This window comes from Vidua macroura, chromosome 2, assembly GCF_024509145.1.
Source record: "Vidua macroura isolate BioBank_ID:100142 chromosome 2, ASM2450914v1, whole genome shotgun sequence".
NCBI classification, from domain to species: Eukaryota; Metazoa; Chordata; class Aves; order Passeriformes; family Viduidae; genus Vidua; species Vidua macroura.
In genome coordinates, this window is record NC_071572.1 from 2,063,561 (window position 1) to 2,082,335 (window position 18,775).

The 18,775-nt window shown below is 43.5% G+C and overlaps 2 protein-coding genes across 4 annotated transcripts; one reads left to right on the forward strand and one right to left on the reverse strand.

Moving 5' to 3' along the window:
* Positions 1–569: 569 nt before the first annotated feature.
* SETD4 (SET domain containing 4) lies at positions 570–8,808 on the reverse strand. 3 transcript variants are annotated; one of them, XM_053971154.1, is made up of 12 exons: positions 8,721–8,808; positions 7,776–7,878; positions 7,260–7,355; positions 6,441–6,478; positions 6,133–6,221; positions 4,756–4,897; positions 4,468–4,650; positions 3,414–3,588; positions 2,871–2,952; positions 2,536–2,616; positions 1,311–1,434; positions 570–1,034 (listed from the first exon to the last, which is right to left on the reverse strand). In XM_053971154.1, exons 2-12 carry the CDS (start codon positions 7,843–7,845, stop codon positions 900–902), a joined length of 1,215 nt encoding a protein of 404 aa, XP_053827129.1. In that variant the 5' UTR covers positions 7,846–7,878; positions 8,721–8,808; the 3' UTR covers positions 570–899. The 3 variants fall into 3 exon arrangements, with proteins under 3 accessions (XP_053827129.1, XP_053827126.1, XP_053827130.1); XM_053971151.1 differs by having other exon boundaries at positions 4,468–4,897; XM_053971155.1 differs by lacking the exons at positions 7,776–7,878; positions 8,721–8,808 and adding an exon at positions 6,625–6,915 and having other exon boundaries at positions 4,468–4,897; positions 7,260–7,340.
* A 21-nt stretch (positions 8,809–8,829) lies between these two features.
* LOC128803855 (carbonyl reductase [NADPH] 1-like) lies at positions 8,830–14,795 on the forward strand. The gene is made up of 4 exons (XM_053971156.1): positions 8,830–8,936; positions 10,007–10,326; positions 12,906–13,013; positions 13,823–14,795. The coding sequence occupies exons 2-4, from the start codon at positions 10,041–10,043 to the stop codon at positions 14,257–14,259; spliced, it is 831 nt and encodes a 276-aa protein (XP_053827131.1). The 5' UTR covers positions 8,830–8,936; positions 10,007–10,040; the 3' UTR covers positions 14,260–14,795.
* The last annotated feature ends 3,980 nt before the right edge of the window (positions 14,796–18,775 follow it).

The window sequence follows — 18,775 nt, forward strand, 5'->3', positions numbered from 1 at the left end:
TGATAAAATGGTAAAATTAGAAACACAGCTGCTGTTAGAGAATGAAAAGGTTTATTAAAGGTTTATTAAAGGAAGGTCAAACAGTCAGAGGGGCAGGGCTGAGCCAGTCAGTGGCACAGGAGGACCTGGAGGCAAACTGGTGAGAATTCCCTACAGAACAGCATTCCCAAATCCAAAGGAATCTCTGGAGGCACTTCAGAGCCAGAGAATCCCAGAATCCTTAAGGCTGGAAAAGACTTTAAGCTCAAAGTCCAACCATCACCCCATGGTCACCATCAAACCAAGTTCTCAAGTGCCACATCCACGTTTTTGGACACTCCCAGGGATGGGTATCCTTCCCTGGGTATCCTGTTCCAATGTTTTACAACCCTTTCCATGAAAAAAAAAAAAATTCCTGATATCCAATCTAAACTGATCAGGGCTTAATGAGACTGATTAGAGTGTAAAATATGGTGGCAAGTGACCTAAAAACATAATTTAGGCAAATCTGAAGGTAAATTGGCCTCAAGGATGTAAGAAATGGAGTTCCAGCTCCAGAAAGGATTTTAGAAAAATGAAACAGACAAGGCTTGTAGAAAATGAAATCATATATTTACAAAAATAAGCACTTTTTAAAAATCGCATCATGGAAAAGAATCACAAGAGAATCCCAATTCCAAATGAAGTTTCTGCAGCTTAAATAAGGGTCCTGCCCTGAAATGCCCTTTAAAAAATTCTCTTTTCTCCAAACCAAGGAGCTCGAGCTCTCCACCTCAGCAGAACCTTTTGTGTGAAGGTCAGCAAAGAACAAAATTACTCTGGTGAATTTTTAAATTATTCTGTGCTGTTCAGGTCCATTAAAAGAGTGATAATCTGGCAATAATCCCTGAGCAATCACAGCTGTCACAGCTCCAGGGGGCTCAAGTTGTTCCTAAATTCAAGTTGCAAAGAATCTCAGCTGATTTCTGAAGGATCTTGAGGTCTTCTGAGCGCAGCATCTCCACCAAAGCCAGGTGGGTTTTGAGGTTCTCTTTGTCCCTTTTCAGCTGGGAAATCTGGAGTTGAGACAAATGGGATGAAATGATTCAAAATTTTGATTATTTAATAGGACCTGAAGAGAAAATTTGTGGGAATCTGTAAGGATTTTATTGATTATGTTACGATAGTGTTTTTTTTTAAATTCCACAAGAGAAACTTTAGTAGTAAAAAAAAAAAAAAAAAAAAAAAAAAAAAAAAAAAAAAAAAGGGAATAGTCATCAAAATTTTCACCCCAAAAATGACATTGTTCTAATAGAGAAAGGAATCTGAGCTCCCTGGTTTTTCCAAATTACCTGGAGAAGGACGTGCTGGGTCTCCTCTATTAAAAACTGACAAATTTTTGCTGCTGTACCCAAAGCCTGCTGTTGATTCCTGGCTGAAGTGACATCACCAAGCAGGACCCTCCTCCAGCAGGCACTGGAACCCAAATGGTTGAAGAATACAGAATTATTTGCTGCACTCCCCAGCTGGATGCCAAACATGCCTCTGCTGCCCTGGCCCTCACCTGGGCTCATAACCCACCCCAGGGATTTATTTTTAGTTCTTAGATCAATTTATTCCACTCAGCAATGAATCTTCAAAGCACAAACAACTCTGAAGAAGCCTTTTCTCATTAATTTATCCCCTCATTTCATTTATCCCAAGCAAAGTGCAGGTAATCATTTTCCACCCTTGATGTTTGAGGCAGATTTGATATTTGGAATAAATGCTCCAAGTGCACTGAGAGTCCCTGGAGATGAATTTCAGCAACTTCCTTAGCCCTGGAATTCCAGCCTGTGGAACACATGACTCAAGGAAATCAAGCCAGGTTAAGAGCATTTAAAATTTCATCAAACCAACAGGAAAAAGGCCTGGAGCCTGAACCTTGAGGGAATATCTGGGGCTTGAAACAGAAAGGGAAAATACAAGAAAGAAAAGCACCAAAGCAGCAATGGGGGAGTGAGTTTACAGTCAATGGTATTCTCTGCCTTTCTTCTTTTCACTTCTCACCTGGGGTCAACAAAGACAGACACAGGAGATCCAAAAATTGTACCAGTGTGTCACTCACAGCCAGCAGAGAGCAAAGAGTGAGGGGAAACAGAAAATATTGAAGGGGCTGGAAACAAATTCTGGGAGGAGCAGCTGAGGGAGCTGGGAAGGGGCTCAGCCTGGAGAAAAGGAGGCTCAGGGGGGACCTCATTGCTCTGCACAGCTCCTGACAGGAGGGGCAGGGAAAAAATGAGAGGAAATGGCCTCAAATGGCACCAGGGATAGCTCAGGGTGGAGATTGGGAAAGGAAATTTCCCTGGCAGAGTGGTCAGGCCTTGGGATGAGCTGCCCAGGGAGGTTTGGGGTCACTGGAATTGTCCCAGAGGAGTCTGGATGTGGCCTTGGGGACAGGGTTTGGGGTGATGCTGGTGGCACTGGGGTGGCACTGGGTGATCCTGAGGGGCTCTTCCCACCCTGGTGACTCCATGAAATCCAAGCAAAAGGCACCTGCACATCCACCAAATAAATCTTCAGGGTGCTCCAACTTACAATTCATCTGCTGCCAGACTCAGCACCTTGAGGGCTGTGAGGAGTCTCCAGGATGGTCCCTCCCAGCCAAAGGTCAGGTTCCTACAAAGTCAGAGGGATGAGATGAAGTTAAGCTGAGCTTTAGAGTGAGTTTTCTTCCTGAGACACATCAGCCATGGAAGATCTCCAGCTTTGATACTGGTGTTTACAGCTTCTCCATCACTGCCAAGCAGTGAGTTTGCTAAAAAAACAAGTAATTGTACTTTTTTGTTGGATTTTGATACTAGAAGCAAAATCTGACTCCCAGAAAAACTGAATAAATTCTCATCAGGAAAAGAAAAACTACAGATACTTACTCTAGGAAATCATGATCCTTTAGAATGGAAACTTTGGCCTTTCTCTGCTTGTCCAGTGGTGAGAAATATTTGAGTAGAGTATCTGCAGGAAAATACAGTTTAAATATTTTAATAAATTATATGTAAGAGAAACCACAATCATCAATTCCAAAAAAAGATTTCAACCATATTTTTCATGTAGGACTAAGATCAAAACCTGTTAAATTTTGGTGAACTTTTCAGAATTCTCAAAAGCTATCAGCATTCTCCAGGATTGTGTCCTTATAACAGAAATCCTGACTCAAATTTAAGTCAGGAAGTTCAGTTTGTGGAGTCTGGATTTCAATCCTCAATGGTGCAATCTAAGACATCCACCTGGAATCTCTACACAGATGTTGTTAATAATCACAATTTTTTAAAAAAAATTATAACAAAAACTATTTTTAATTAAGAAAAAATTAAATCATTAATTTTTATGCAAACCCTCTTCTACTCCTTGAGAATTTACACACTCAGTTATCTGTTTTTGTGCCTTTCCATGCTCAGACAGTCCATAAATCCAACCTGCTGAGACATAAACACTGCTGTGAGGGTTGTCCATGGCAACAAATCCATATTCCAGCAGCAGCCTCTGATTATCATGAGGTCCATAGCAGATCAAAACTTCCTGGTGTTTTTTGCATTGTGAATCTGTCCAAATTTCATAGCTCCTTGTCTGCTCGTTAAACCCAGCCTTGACCTTCAGGGAGTGAAAAATAAAAGGTTTTGACTCTTGGTAGGGTGAAAAAGGAAACAAACCTTTTGAATTTTGAAACCCCAGAGGATTGAACTTCTTGTTCAATTGTGGGGACTTCTTGGAGAGACCCCAGATCTGCAAACACAGACAGTTTGGCCTCTCCTGTGTTGCCCCAGCTCAGTGGTGGCACCCAGAGCCTGAGAGAAGTTGGAAATTCTCTCTGCACTCCCCTCAGGCTGCTCTGAGGCTTCAGCCAGAGGTGAAGTAACACAGGAACCATGGAATTTTCGTCAGGACAAGGAATTTGTCTTGCTTTTAGGAGCAGATTAGGGGGATGTTTACAAGAGGCTCTTCCCAAAAGCTGTTCTGGATGCAAATCTCCCCCAGCCACTGTAGGGTCTCCCTGTACCTTGGCTTTGCTGCATCAACTGAAATATTTGAATTATAGAAATACAGAATAAAATGAATGTTTGGGTTGGGAGGGACTTTAAACATCCCATCCCACCCCTGCCATGGCAGGGACACCTCCCACTGTGCCAGGCTGCTCCAGCCCCAGTGTCCAGCCTGGCCTTGGGCACTGCCAGGGATCCAGGGGCAGCCCCAGCTGCTCTGGCAATTCCATCCCAGCCCCTGCCCACCCTGCCAGGGAACAATTCCCAATTCCCAATTCCCAATCTCCCATCCAGCCCTGCCCTCTGGCACTGGGAAGCCATTCCCTGTGTCCTGGCACTCCAGTTCCTGAGGGTCTGAGACATTTCTCCCCCTGTGACACCTCTCCCTGCCCTCCCCACACTCATCACCCATCACAGAAATGCAGCTGGCATTGACAGAGTGCACTTTATAAAAATAAAGAAATTTCCTGATCTGTTTTGAGCTTCTTACCTGAACATTTGGGCTGTGGTTTAGCAAATCTAAATACGGTGCCAGTGCATAAACATCTGGCTCCAGGGAGAAACACTCCCTGTGTGGGTGTTTCATGTAGATTGTCCTGGTATTTACAGTGCACCAAGCCCACTCCAAAGCACTGAAATTAAAAATGATTCCTGTGTTCTCAGCAAATAAAGGCTGCAGGGAAGAGAAGAAAGCTCTGGAAGATTTGAACAGCTCTTGGATCATCATTTTTTGCTCCTGAGCTGCCTTTTTTAAGGGTTTTGGGAGCAGATTTATTACATCAGGTTCCAAACAAGCAGGGCAAGTGTAAGCCTTGGGTAGAACATCCAGGTAGGGCTTCCACGGAGATTTCTCCCCAGCGTGTTTCTCTGCTATCAAAAACGTGCACAGCGCCAGCAAAGGAGACACGGGGGGCTTCCATCTGTTGGGGAAGAAAAATAAAATAAAAGTAAAAAAAAGGCAAAACATTAAAATAATAAAACAATAAAAATGAAAATAAAACTATTAAAAATTAAAATTATATATAATTATATATATAATTTATATATAATATAAATTATATATATTATATAAATTTTATATAATATATTAAAATTATATATAATTTTATATATATTTATATATATAAATAAAAATAAAATTGAAAAATAACAATTAAAATTAAAAATTAAAAAACAGGTATAATTAAAATTAAAAAATTAAAATAAAAAATAAAAATAAAAATAAAATTAAAATTAAAATTAAAATTAAAAAAATAAAAATAAAAAAGAAATTAAAATAAAAATTTAAAAAATAAAATTAAAAAAAGAAATAGAAATAATAATAAAAATTAAAAAACCAAATAGGAATAAAAATAAAAATAAATAGAAATAAAAATAAATATGAAAATTAAATAATAAAAATAAAATAGAAATAAAAATGTAAAAAAATAAAAATTAAAATTAAAAAAATAAATAAAAACAAATATAAAACCAAAATAATTTAATAATAATAAAAAAATTAAATAATCAAAGATAAAATATAATTAAATAATAAAACGAAAATAGAAATAAAAATAAAAAATAATAAAATACCAGTGCAGCAGACCCACAGAGGAGAGATGGGAAAGGAGCAGAGCAGTGTTTCACCTCTCTCAGACCTCTCTGGAAGTTATAAACAGCTTCTATTTCAAACTTCTTTGTAGTTCATCTCCAAGTCCTTTGGCTGATTTAAAGGGGCAATAAAAGCTGGTTTTGGTAACAATTTCAGGTTCACTCCTTGGGTTGGGTTTTTTAGGATACACAAGTACTCAATGCCCAGCATGGGGCTTTGTTCCAAATTTTCCAAATTTCCAATTTGTTCCGAATTTTCTTTGCAGCGCAGTTTTATCTTCCTTCTCCTATTGCAGCTGAGTCACAAATTCCCAAAAAAAAAAAACATTTCTAAGTGGCATTTAGGGCCAAGCAGGCTCTGAGGCAGCTCCAGCTCCAGCCTGTGCTCTCTCTCCAGCCGTGCCAAGCTAAAAGGGGATGTTCACTATTCAAACTTATTCCCTATCTGAGCATTCCACATCCCTGAAATGCTGGCACCACTCAGGATATTCCGTTTAAAGCTCCACCACCCCTTCAGAGGATTTATTACTGCTGAAAAAGCCACCAAGTGTCACTTGTCACTTACTTCTGGATGTGTCCTCCCAAGCAGCTGCTGAGGACAGTGCCCGTGGTGAGCAAACACTTCTCAGGCAATGAAATAATCAGATCTCCTGCCTTTGAGGGAGGAGGAAAAAAATTACCCACAAAACCAGTAAAAATCAAGTGTAAAGACTCATTTAATTACTGTGGGGACTGGTGGTTTCACATTATGGCTGCAACAGTCCAAAAGTCAGAAATTACAATCACAATGGATTTCTCTGAGCTTTGCTTGTTGCAAAAATCATTAAATGTCAAAAAAACCTGAAGAGCTGCATTAGAAACAACATCACTCACCTGAAGAGCTTTTGTTGTCATCAATCCCCTTCCTGTCTCTGAAGAAGGAGCAAAGAGCAGGAGTAAATAAATGTAGATATAGAAAATCAGTGATCTGTGATCAGGTCAGCAAGGAAAAGCTCTCAAAGAACAGGCACTATGTCTTACAAAACATAAATTCAGTTATGGACTATTCCAGATTTACCTCACTTCTTTGTTCTCCAATTCTCTTTATTTTTCAGGATCTTTTCCCTGCATATCCTGCAGCATTTGCTGTCCAGTTCTAGCAATTGTTCAGCTTTTTTCTTCCCACTTATAGCAATTCTTCACCTTCTTTTTCTCCATTTTTTCCTCAAACACATCTTTCAGCACCAGCTGCAGCTCTTGGTTTCAGAGTTTTAACTAAACTTTAGCATTTCTAGTCACAATATTTTTCTCTGACCCATTCCATTATTTCTGCTCTGTCTATAATACCACAAAATGTTTAAAATATAACCTACAGAAAGATTTTTAAATATAAGTATAAATCTTTACTGTAAAGATTGCTAAGTGAACCTCAGCTCTCTGCTGAACTTGCTTGGGGATAAAAAGATAAACAAGTTATAACAAGGTTAAATTCCAAAAACTGTGTTATTAACACTTCCAATTTTGGCTTTTTCAGGCCTCCATATGTATTTTTTCATATTAAATTGAGATTCCAAGAATCCTTGGAAGAGTATCAGTAATTGTTTTTTTTTTTTCCTGATGCCAGACAGGGGCATAATTCAAAAGGAAAGCAAGAATCTAAAACTCTTAGAAGATTCAGAAATTTGTACCATCGATAAATAATTAAAGCATTACCCCAGAATTCTGCTGGCCTTAAATTACTGTCTTCAAAGCCTCTCTCTTTTAGCCACTTCTTAAGTTTAATGTATTCCAGCTTGTGACTGCAGTTGACTAAAAATAGAAAAAAAAAATTAATGCTATGAAAGAGCATTCTGTTGGACAATAAAGGAAATATAAACATTTTACTGTATAGTCAGAAAAACTGTGTTTTGGACATTTTAAAGCATAACAGAATAGCAAGAAGGAATTGAACTAAATAAATTTGGGGTCTCTGGTCACTGGGAGGTCTCAGAAATGTGTGAGTTATTCAGCATATCCAAGGAATTTTAGAATAATGTAATATTTGCCATTAGACAGAAAAGTGAGCTCAGAAAATTCACCGTGCTCTGCTTGGGACTGTAAACTAACGCTCAGATATTTGCCTATAAAAAAATTTTCCAAGCACAAAGGCTTTTGAAAATATAAATAATAAAATGACACCTTGAGGAACAATTGGTTATTTTATTATTTAACTTCCAGGCATGATGATACCTCCATCCATAAAACTCTTCAAGTGTTTTCTTCTTCTCTTTCGACCTGTCCGACCTCTGCTCTTCCTCATATTAAGCAACAGATTTAGCCTTTTTTAGACAACCTGAATTTAAAATAAATTTTAAAATAACTGGTTTAGAAACATTTAAAGTCAAATTTATTACTGTGAGCATGGGCAGGCCCTGGCACAGCTGTGGCTGCCCCTGGATCCCTGGCAGTGCCCAAGGCCAGGCTTGGAGCTTGGAGCAGCCTGGGAGAGTGGAAGGTGTCCCTGCCCATGGGATGGGATGATATTTCACAGATTTATGGAATATTCCGAGTTAGGAAAAACCCACAGGGATCCCCCAGTGCCAGCCCTGCCCTGCCCAGACCCCCACAACCCCAGCCTGGGCATCCCTGGCAGCGTTGTCCAAAGGCTCCTGGAGCTCTGGCAGCCTCGGGGCCGTGCCCATTCCCTGGGGAGCCGTGGCAGTGCCAGCACCCTCTGGGGGGAGAACCTTTCCCTCATCTCTTTCCTTGTGCCAAAACTGCCCCGAACTGAACCTCAAAGCGCAGCTTTTCCCTGCCGGGACGGAGGGCCGGAGGGAGCCGGGATCACCCACAGGAGCTCGGGCTCCTCCAGAGGCCGGCCCTCCATCCTATCCCATTCCTTTGGGTTGAAAAGACCTCAGAGATCATCGAGTCCAAATCCCATCGCCCATCATCCCATCCCACGCCCAGAACTGGGAATCTTGTGCTAACCAGACCCCCATTCCCCGCTCGGCACAACCCCCAGGACGGGAGGGAGAGAAACGGCCCCGGCAGCGCTGCGGGAGCGGGAACTTCCTGAGGGAAGTGCCCCGCGCATTCCCCTGGGAGCCACGACCGCATCCTCCCCTGCCAGCCCAGACTGTGATTCCCGAGTCTCTCCCGGGCTGGAATTGCTGCCCGGAGCCCCAAACCCACCTGCTAAGGGGACACAAGGACCCACATTCCCTCGCTGTCCCTCTCCGCGAGTCCCCGCCCGCTCTCCCGGCCCTGAGGCGGGGCTGCCCCGCCATCTTAGGGGCGTCCCCGTCTCCCTTCCCCGCGGTTTGCCAGTGGCTGTGCTTTGGGGATAACGCGTTCTGTCCTCGCCGTGCGGAGCTGAGGGGCGAGGGAGAGGCGCCCGCGGTGCTGGAGGTGGGTGATGGGGTGCTGGGTGTCCCCCCGGACCCTTCACCCCCGAGGGCGTCGGGGTTCATGGCGGCCCGCGGGTTCCCTCCCGTGAGGGGGACGAGAGGAGCGGGGAGAGAGGGAGGCTTGCGGTGAGGTGGGAAGGGCGCTCCTTACCCTGGAACGTCTCTCTGGAGATTCTTGGAGTGATATATACTCGCTGGATGCCTGCTTAGGGTTACAAGGAAGTTTGGGAGAGAGATGGTTATAATGCCAAAAGGGGGCAAACCCAGCGTTTCAACTTGCTTTTATGGGGGAAATGCAGCTTCTCTTAATGCACTGTATCGGTTAGAAAAGCAGCAGGCAGGTTTTCGGATGCTGTGTTACATAACCAACCATTGTAGTCTGCCTGTGTTCTGCTGTTTTCCCCCGAAAAGGCTGTAATTGCTTCTCCTGCCTGGCCCTGGAAGATAAAGCTACCCCATCCTTTTTTTTTTTTTTTTTATATTGTTTGGGACCTTAAAGATCATCCACTTCCAACCCTTGCTATGGACACGGATACCTTGCACTAAACCAGGTTGCTCAGGTTTTAAGCCTGAAGTTTTCAGCAAAACTTGAGCTGAACCAATTGAATCTTCCCGAAAGATAGAAAGTCTTTCCGTGAGATTTTAGTGCAGAAGAGCTTACTCCTACAAAAAGTTAATTTAGTACTAAAGATTAGTCACTGGCATTTTTTAGTCAAGACATTTCTTTCTTCTTTTTACCCATCACCAGTTAGCCTTTCTTCAGAACATCGAACACCAGATTTCTCTGTGAATACCTCGTGTTGCCTTAGGAATTTACACGGCTTGCACAGGAATGTAGTTTCACATAATCCAAGGCGGAATTTTAAAGAAAAAGAGCTTGTCCAGGGAGGCTCCACACTGCTGGAAGTGTTCAAGGCCAGGTCGGATGGAGCTGCCTGGGATAGTGGAAGGTGTCCATGGCAATGAGATGATCTTTAAGGACCCTTCCAACCCAAACCATCCCACGACTCTTAATTCCTTTCCAAGCAGCGATTTTGTCTGTCTGACTGAGCTTTTCTTTGCTGTTGACAGTTCCCGTGAGGTTGGCCCACGCCCCGAGGGGACAATGTCCAGCGTGCAGGTGGCTGTGGTGACAGGGTCCAACAAAGGGATTGGCCTGGCCATCGTGCGGGCCCTGTGCAAGCAGTTCCCGGGGGATGTGTACCTGACATCCCGGGATCCCGGCCGCGGCCAGGCTGCCGTGGCTCAGCTCCAGCAGGAAGGGCTGCGCCCGCTCTTCCACCAGCTGGACATCGATGACCTGCAGAGCATCCGAGCGCTCCGGGACTTCCTGAAGGAGAAGTATGGAGGGCTCAACGTGCTGGTGAACAACGCTGGCATCGCTTTCAAAGGTAGGAAGTGCTCTCTTGGGGTAGTCCTGTGTTCTGTGGATGCCTGATGCTGATCTCTTCGAGCCAGGCCTCATAAGCTCTCAGAGAAAGGTATCACACCCGAGATAGCCCAGCTACCTCGGATGGCATAAGGTTAGCAGGATGGCTTCTGAGACAGTGTTGGAAACAGAAAAGTTTTAATAAAAGGCAAAATAACAAAGCTCTCTGCAGAGAAAACCCGAGCCAGGGCAAGAGGTTCTTGCTCCTGCTAAAACATTTCACAAAAGCGATTATTTCCTTTGTTCTCTTCTTTTCCTAGTGAATTACCTAGGGGGGACCTTTTGGCTTCTGTCCAATTGTGTGTTCTTAGGTTTGAGGTGAAGTCCTCAAGGACCTATGAGGTGTCTTTTAACCAAACTGAGGAGTGAAACTTCTGGGCTTTTTTCCTTTTTAAGGAGACAAAGGATAATTTGGTCACTCTGTCAACAGGAGGCAAATTCCTACGATGCATGCAACACTTCCATGCCACTGCCATGCTGCTTTTTGCTTGGGCAAACTTCCTGTCTTAAGGATGATGTGAGAACAGTGTGCCAGGGCAGGCTCAGCTTGGCCAGCAGCAGGAATTTCCCCATGGAAAGGCTGCTCAGGCCTTGGCAGGGGCTGCCCAGAGAGCTTTGGAGTGCCCATCCCTGCAGGTGTCCCCTGGAGGTGGCACTCAGAGCTCTGGGCTGGGGACAAGGTGAGCATCAGGCACAGCTTGGACTCCATGGGCTGGGAGAGCTTTTCCAGCTGCAACAATTCCAAGATTCTGTGAACGTGCTTCCCTGGAGGGTTGTGTTTGCACCACGTGGAGATGTTGAGGCACACAGGGCAGCTGGGCTGGGTTGGGTTATTTGCCTCAGTGCCCAGCAGTTCCAGCAGGGCCATGGGAGCCCATCTCCCTTGGGAATGTCTCCCTGTGCCTCAGGGAGCTGTTTCCTCTCTTCTCCACCCCCATGCTCTGTTCTGTGCATTATCTGCCCGGGGATTCCAGCTGATGAACAAGCACCTTTATTGTCCCTGGGTGGGCTTTGCTATCCCGAACTTTCTCAGGCCATTCAGTCACCTCTAAGCCACTCAAATCCTGCTGTGCTGAGCAAGAATTTAACCCTTTCACCTCCCAGTGGGCAGAAAGGCAGGGAAAGTGAGAAAGACACATCAGTTCCAAGGTGGAAGCATGCATTTTTGTTGTGTGTATGAAATCCAGAATCAGCATTTGCTCCAGACAGAGCAAATCACAAGTCTGGCTGATGGTTTTATGGAGAAGATAAAACCACACAGGTGAGAGCCCACCTGCAGAGCTGTCCCAGCCCTGTCCCAGCCCAGGGAGGAGCTGGAGCTGCTGCAGAGAGCCCAGAGGAGGCTCCAGGATGGAGCAGCTCTGCTGGGAGGAAAGGCTGGCACAGCTGGCATTGTTCACCTGCACAGGAGAAGCTTTGGGGTGGCCTAATTGGGGCATTCCATGAGGGAATGGCTTCACACTGAAAGAGAGTAGGGAACTTGTCATGGAGTGGGGGTGCAGTGATGATCTTCTGACTCTTTTGCCTGTTGCTTTATAGGAAAATTGCTTCAGATCAGCTTATTGGGTGGCAGCTCTTAATAGAATTGTCTGAGCTTCAGGGTGTGCTCAGGAAAGATTCCAGCAGCAGTTAAAATATCACTTCCGGATGTTTAGCCTTGACTTTCCTCAAGCTGACAGCAGCTGAGTCAGCAGTCACACCATTTAGGATGTGATAAAGGAACTGTTGCTGTGAGTATCAAGCACAGAGGGTGAAACATCTGTGTAAGAACTTGCTGTGATGTTTCTCTCATAGTTTTAATTTTTGCTTCCCAGATTGATATTTCTACCCAAGCTTGTTTCTTGCCTCACCAATTTTTGCTGCCATCCCAGAACTTAAGCTTTCCTTTCTTAGTTGTAGCATTATGTGCTATTGCATCTGTCAAAGATTAGATTTGCCGTGAAGTTTTGTTATTTTGGTTTTGTGCTGCATTTGTCCAGCAAAGTCCTTAATCCAGCAAAAACTTCTTGTATCAAATGGTGGTGGAGCTGTGGTTGTCTTCTGGATGAGCCTCCCTGGGAAGAGTTGTCTAATAAAGCTTCTTTAACCAGGGGAGCTCAGGATGTTACCACATACCCTGTTAGACACAGGAGTGGGGTTTGGGGTGTAAGGAGATTCTCTATCACAAGGAAGGAAGGATATGGAAGCAGGATTTGGGGTTCTGCAGGGTTTAATTCTCCCCCTGCCATAACCCTGGCCATGGGTCATGATCTGCTTTCATGTGTGAGATTTAAATGCAAGTGAGTGATTTGCAAATGAGTGTGGGTCATTAAACATGTTTTGCAATAAAAACCACATCAAATAATGACCTGTTACAATTTCTCTTTTGAATTATCATGGATTTGGAGACAATGAACACCTGCCCAGACTGTAATCATATTCTCATTATTAAAAACAGCAACTAAGATAAACTTTTGGGGTTTGGTAACTTCTATTCAAACTGTGTTACAATTCTCATTTTTGTTATTTTTTTCCCCCTTCCTTCCTACCTCTTATGACCAGTTCATGACACCACTCCATTTGCAGTCCAAGCTGAGGTTACACTGAAGACAAATTTTTTTGGAACCAGGAATGTTTGCACAGAATTGCTGCCTCTCATGAAGCCTTATGGTAAGTGAAACAGAACAAGTGGAGGAAGAGTTTTGTTTGAATTTTGGCCCTTTTCAATGGGAAATCCTGTCCACTCTCAGGCACTGCAGCAGTGTTTCAGATGTGGTGCTGTGAAGTGTTTGCTGCTATAAATGAAATGTAGTCTCTGCTAATATTTAAATACATCGAGGTTTTCAAGGAAAAAAGAAATCAAGTAGATGAAAAACAGGTTTTTATATCCTGAGGGAGAAGGAATAAACAGAGTGAGTGAATTTTGGGGAGAGGGGAAACAGTGCCAAAGTTGCAGTCTAGTCCTCTGGTACTACAGTGAAGGATGACTGATGTTAATAATGCCAATAACAGGATTAATTTCTGTGGCTTTTAAGATTAAATCCCCAAATTCACCACCAGAATGGCTGTGAAATATCAGGAAAGAGAAGAAACAGTGCAACATAATTTTGGAGATGATGAGTGATTTACTCATTCAGCTGACTTGTTCCTCTTACTGAAGTGCTGGGAGATAAATCCTTAAATTTGTAAATCTCCAGGTATTATTTCAACTGTAGTAAGAGTGTACCTGCTGATTGTGAAGTTGTTTCTTGGAGGTTTCTCTGAAACTTTTGCAGGTTCACACCTTAAATTACCTCTCATGGTATTTATTAGAAATCAGAACATTGAGTTTAACTGATTTTCTAGGAGCTCTGCAAAACAACCCACATAAAATATTTTACAGATCTTCACCTGAGGAGTGAATCCAGAACTGGAGAGCAGCCTCACTTCAGTGAGAGCTTAAAATGTGTGAAAATAATCAGTTTTTATTCTCATTTCAGGTCGGGTGGTGAATGTCTACAGCATGGTGAGCAGCTCAGCCCTGAGAGGCTGCAGCCAGGAGCTCCAGCAGAAATTCCACAGTGACACCATCACTGAGGATGAGCTGGTGCAGCTCATGGCCAAGTTCGTGGAAGACACCAAGAGAAATGTCCATGACAAAGAGGGCTGGCCAAACACTGCCTATGGGGTGTCCAAAATCGGGGTCACCGTCTTGTCCAGGATCCAAGCGCGGCTGTTAAACGAGCAGAGGAAAGGTGACCACATCCTCCTCAATGCCTGCTGCCCTGGCTGGGTCAGGACAGACATGGCAGGTCCCAAGGCCACCAAGTCCCCAGATGAGGGGGCTGAGACCCCCGTTTATTTGGCCCTCTTGCCTTCCAGTGCTGATGCTCCTCATGGCCAATTTGTCAGTGACAAAACTGTCAAACCCTGGTGAGCTCAGGGAGCTGGGGATGGGTTCCAGGGGCTGAGCTCATTTTCCTGATTTCATTCCTAATTCCATCATTCCCTTTTCCCTCTCCCCTGGCATGGGTCTCATGGAGCTGGGATGAGGAAGCAGGTGCCTTATCTCTCATCACAGTAGAATTTTCCAGGATCCAGAGCTGTTCTGGAGGCTGCACAGGGTTTTCTAAAGAGGATGGGGTTGTTCTAGAGCTGCTGTGATCTCTCTGGGGGGAGACTCAAGATCAGAATCACTGTTGGACAGACATTTGTTACTGTCAGAACTAAATGGAATTAGGTGAAAATAAAAGTAGCACTGATCCACCATTTATACCCAAACATAATCAGTTGGTGTCATTAATATATCAATAAATAATTACTGATTTATATTCTGGTACTTAATTATTCTGGTACTAAAAACTAATAAAGTCAGAAAATATATTTTCATTTTCTGCAGCAGAGTTTGTGGCTGGGATTTGTGATGTCTGCATTGGATACAGAGAAAATAAACTACAGACCTGACACAGCAAAGTGTTCCTCAGTTCCTTTATTTCACAGCCAGAAGTCTCTTTAATAAAATCTGAATTAAGTGCTCTCCACATAGCAGCAATGACAACTGTAAGTGATATGGAGAGCTCTACATTTGCTGAAATGCTGCTTATTGCCTTTCAAACTCTCAGAGTTGAAAAATTGCCTCTTCTGAGGCTGAAGGAGCTGGAAACAATTGCCCATAAAGCTGTTGTTAGTAATGACAAATCAATAATGGGCTTGTTAATTGTTAATCAGGAGTCAGGGAGGCGATGCTGGCTGGCTTTGACATTGGCCTCCCCCAGAACAGCTTGGGTTGGGAAGCCTTGGAGTGGAAGGCATTGGGAATAAATATTGTGGGGGATTATAAATTGCTTATCAGCACAGAACAAAGGGCTGGTTATAAATTGGTTTTTTAAGCATACAGGAGCATTGTTTTTGTGAAGCATTATCTCATCAGTCATGCCCCAGAGCTCCTTGAAGGGAAGGCCGAAAGTTCTCAGGGTAATCAATTCTGTGTGAAGAAAAAAACTCAGAGGCCTTGGGTTTAGGGGAAAAAATTATAAAAGTGTTGGAACCCTGGGTGCTGAGAATTTGGGACTTTCTGTGCTGCCAGGCCCTGACCCCCAGGAGAAGACTGCATTGACCTGAGGCCCTGGAGAAGCTTCCAAAATTCAATAATAAACCTGAGATTATAGGTGTGGAGTTAGAATAGAAGTGTGTGATAGCACAGGGTGGGAAACTCAGAGTTGAAGGGTTTGGAATGCAGGAATGGATAGAAAGCAAGGTGGAGGTTTTAGGGTGGAGGCTGCTCCTTCTTCTTCACCTCCTTCTCCATGGCTTTGGGTGGTTTTGTGGGATTGGATCAAAAAGTCCCCACTGCGGGCACGGGTGGTTGGGTATTGGGTTAAAAGTGAAAATAATTGAGGTGTCATTTCTGAATTGCACAGTTTATCCTTAAAAGGCCTTGTATAGAAAGATAGTTAGCCATTTTGTGCTTTGTTAGTAGAACACTGCAGAACTCAGGGTTTGTGAGACTGTGACACAGATAAATAATAAACATTTGAGTGAGCACAAGCTATAATTTCAAGTGCCTTCAGTCCCAATATGACAGAAGAAAAAAGAAGCCAAGAACTGGCACAAAAGCTGTGAAAGTTTTGGCTGCTACACCGTAACTCAACCCTGCTGCTGTGCCACAGAGTAAATCCAGTTTGTGTGTGCCCTTGCAGTTGTGTTACTGGGATCTCAGCAAAACACAACGTGGCTCTTGGATTTAGTCAGAGCTTTAAGAGACTTAATCCTGCAGTGGGGAATCCTGCCTAACTCTTCATCTCTCAAGTGCTGCCTGAGTCACTGAGCTTCAAAAGCTGTGTGTCCATCTCTGTGGCATCTCCAAACATTCCAAACACACCTTGGCCTTGTTTTGTGCAAGGACCTGCCTGGAAGAATCCTGGCTCCCCTGACCACAGCCAGGAAATATCCAGTGCTAAATACAAATTAGTTTTTCAGCATCCCCTGGGATCTGTGAAGCTCCTGCTTAAGGCTAATTCAGGATCCGCTTTGTTGGTCTGGGTTTTGTTTTGCTTCACCCAAATTCTAGGTTTGCAAGTTTTACCAAAGGCGTTAAACTCAGGCTGGAATGTTTTGTGGAGCTGTAAAACTTTGTGTAGGACCCAGCCTGGAGAAGAGAAGGCTCTGGGGGTGACTCAGAGCAGCCTAAAGGGGCTGTGGGGGGGGGCTGGAGAGGGGCTTTCCATAGGGCCACGGAGTCAGAACAAGGGGGAATGGCCTGAATTGGAAAGAGAGCGGGTTTGGATTGGATATTGGGAAGAAATTCTTTATGTGAGGGTGGTGAGGCCTGGCACACGTTTTTCAGAGATATTATAAATTCCCCATGCCTGGAAGTGTCCAAGACCAGGATGGATGGGGCTTGGAGCAATGTGGGATACTGAAAGGTGTCCCTGCCCATAGCAGGGCGTTGGAATTAGATGATCTTTAAGACCCCTTCCATCCCAAACTATTCTCTGATACTTCAGCGCGTTTCAAATTCTCCAATTAAGTTCTTTTTAAACCAAATTCCTCTGTGTCAGGGTGAGGAGGCAAAGTGGGAGGTGATGGCTGGACAGTCACTGCCATTCCTCACGGGGGTGTTGATCCCAAACAGAGTTGTGAAAAACAGAGTTCACTCCTTAGAATTTTTAAAAGTGTAATAATAGGATAAAAAAATGACTATATTTCTAGCACTGGGGTGCTTTTAATGAACAGCCAGAGAGCACACCAAAAAACTTAAAATCATGTTCTCTATATACAGAATTAAGTTCTGTCCTGTACAACACTTCTACACGTGATTTACTGGTCTTTTCATGGCATGTCACTACCACAGAATATCTGGGTTGGAAGGGGCCTTAAAGAACATCCAGCTCTACCCCCTGAGAAAGAAATTGGAAAACGTCCTAAAAAATACACCATATTTCAGGACATAAATGTATGTCTTAAGGAAATCATCAAAAATGCAAATTCTTTGCTCAGTCAGGCACATGCTTAGAGGCTCTGACCAGCATTTCCAACAATAATTCTAAAATTTAGAAATTGAAATTTCTAAACTGGTGGTGCTGCAGTTTGGAAGGGTTAAATTCCTAAAATCTGGCTAGGAAGGGGAGAGGCAGGTGGTGCGAAGAAAGGAAAACAGTACATTAATGTAACACTTAATATATTTATTGTACTTAATGTATTGTAACCTCACGTTTAATGTGTTACTTAATACTTAATGTAACTTATCACTGAAACAGTGTCATCCAAATCTGAACAGTTCCTCCTCTCTCACCTTGAATAACTGAATTAATGCATTTCCCTTGATTTTTTTTTTCCCCAATTGCTTTGAGCAGCCAGGATTTTCTGTCTGAGTGTTAAAAAAAAACAAAACAAAACAAAAAAAAAAAAAAAAAAACCAGACGGGAAAGAGGGAAGAAAAAAAGGGGAAGGGGAAGAAAAACTGAGGTTCAATAATATTTCCACACTCTATGAATCCTTTTGGGGCACGATCCTGTATTTTACTTCCCATGGGTATTTTGATTTTATTTTGATTTTGTTTGGTTGGTTTGTTCCTTTGGTTTGCTGTCACAGGACTAAAATTCCTCCAGCACAATCACTCTCTATAAATGCAACATCTGACCTCTCATAAAAACCATAAAAATTTCCCCAAAATGCTTTTTTTTTTTTCCTAAATCCACATAGCAGTGTAATATATACTACTTTAGACCGTAGCATAATAGAGACTGTGAAATGTTGAAATGCTTTTTCATGTCACTAACTCAGAAAAAGGTGCAAAATAATATTGTAGTATTATTAAAAGGTGTAAAAAAATAATTGGGTGGCTTCCCAGATTCGGGGACTCTTTTCTCTGAAAGGCAAGGTAAGAGAAACCAGAGCGCTGAAAAAAATAAGAATTTATTGAGCCTCGTTATCAGGGAGTGAAAATACAACAGCATGGAGCTGCAAGAATAAATAAAATATACTAGTTTAATCTACGAGACGGCATGAAGACAAGCCAAAGGTTAAAACAAAAAGAGCAAAAAGAGCATCGGTACTCAAGGGAATGTTTGAATATGTATGAGCTCTCATGAATATGCATGTGCCCCCTGTAGTGTGACAGTACATGGAGAACGTGCTTTAATTTCAGGCGCGCTGCTGGCAAATAGCCCCGCGCCCGGCGCTGCGTTTTATCCCTTAGTAAACTTTGATTCAAATATTAAATAGTGAGTAACAGCGTTTGTCACATCCCCGAGCATCCCGGGGCTCTCCCGCTGCATCCCGGGGCTCTCCCGGTGCATCCCGGAGCTTTCCCTGTACATCCCGGAGCTCTCCCGATGTTTCCCGGAGCTCTCCTGGTGCATCCCGAGGCTTTCCCGGTGCATCCCGGAGCTCTCCCGGTGTTTCCCGGGCCTCTCCCTGTGCATCCCGAGGCTTTCCCGGTGCATCCCGGG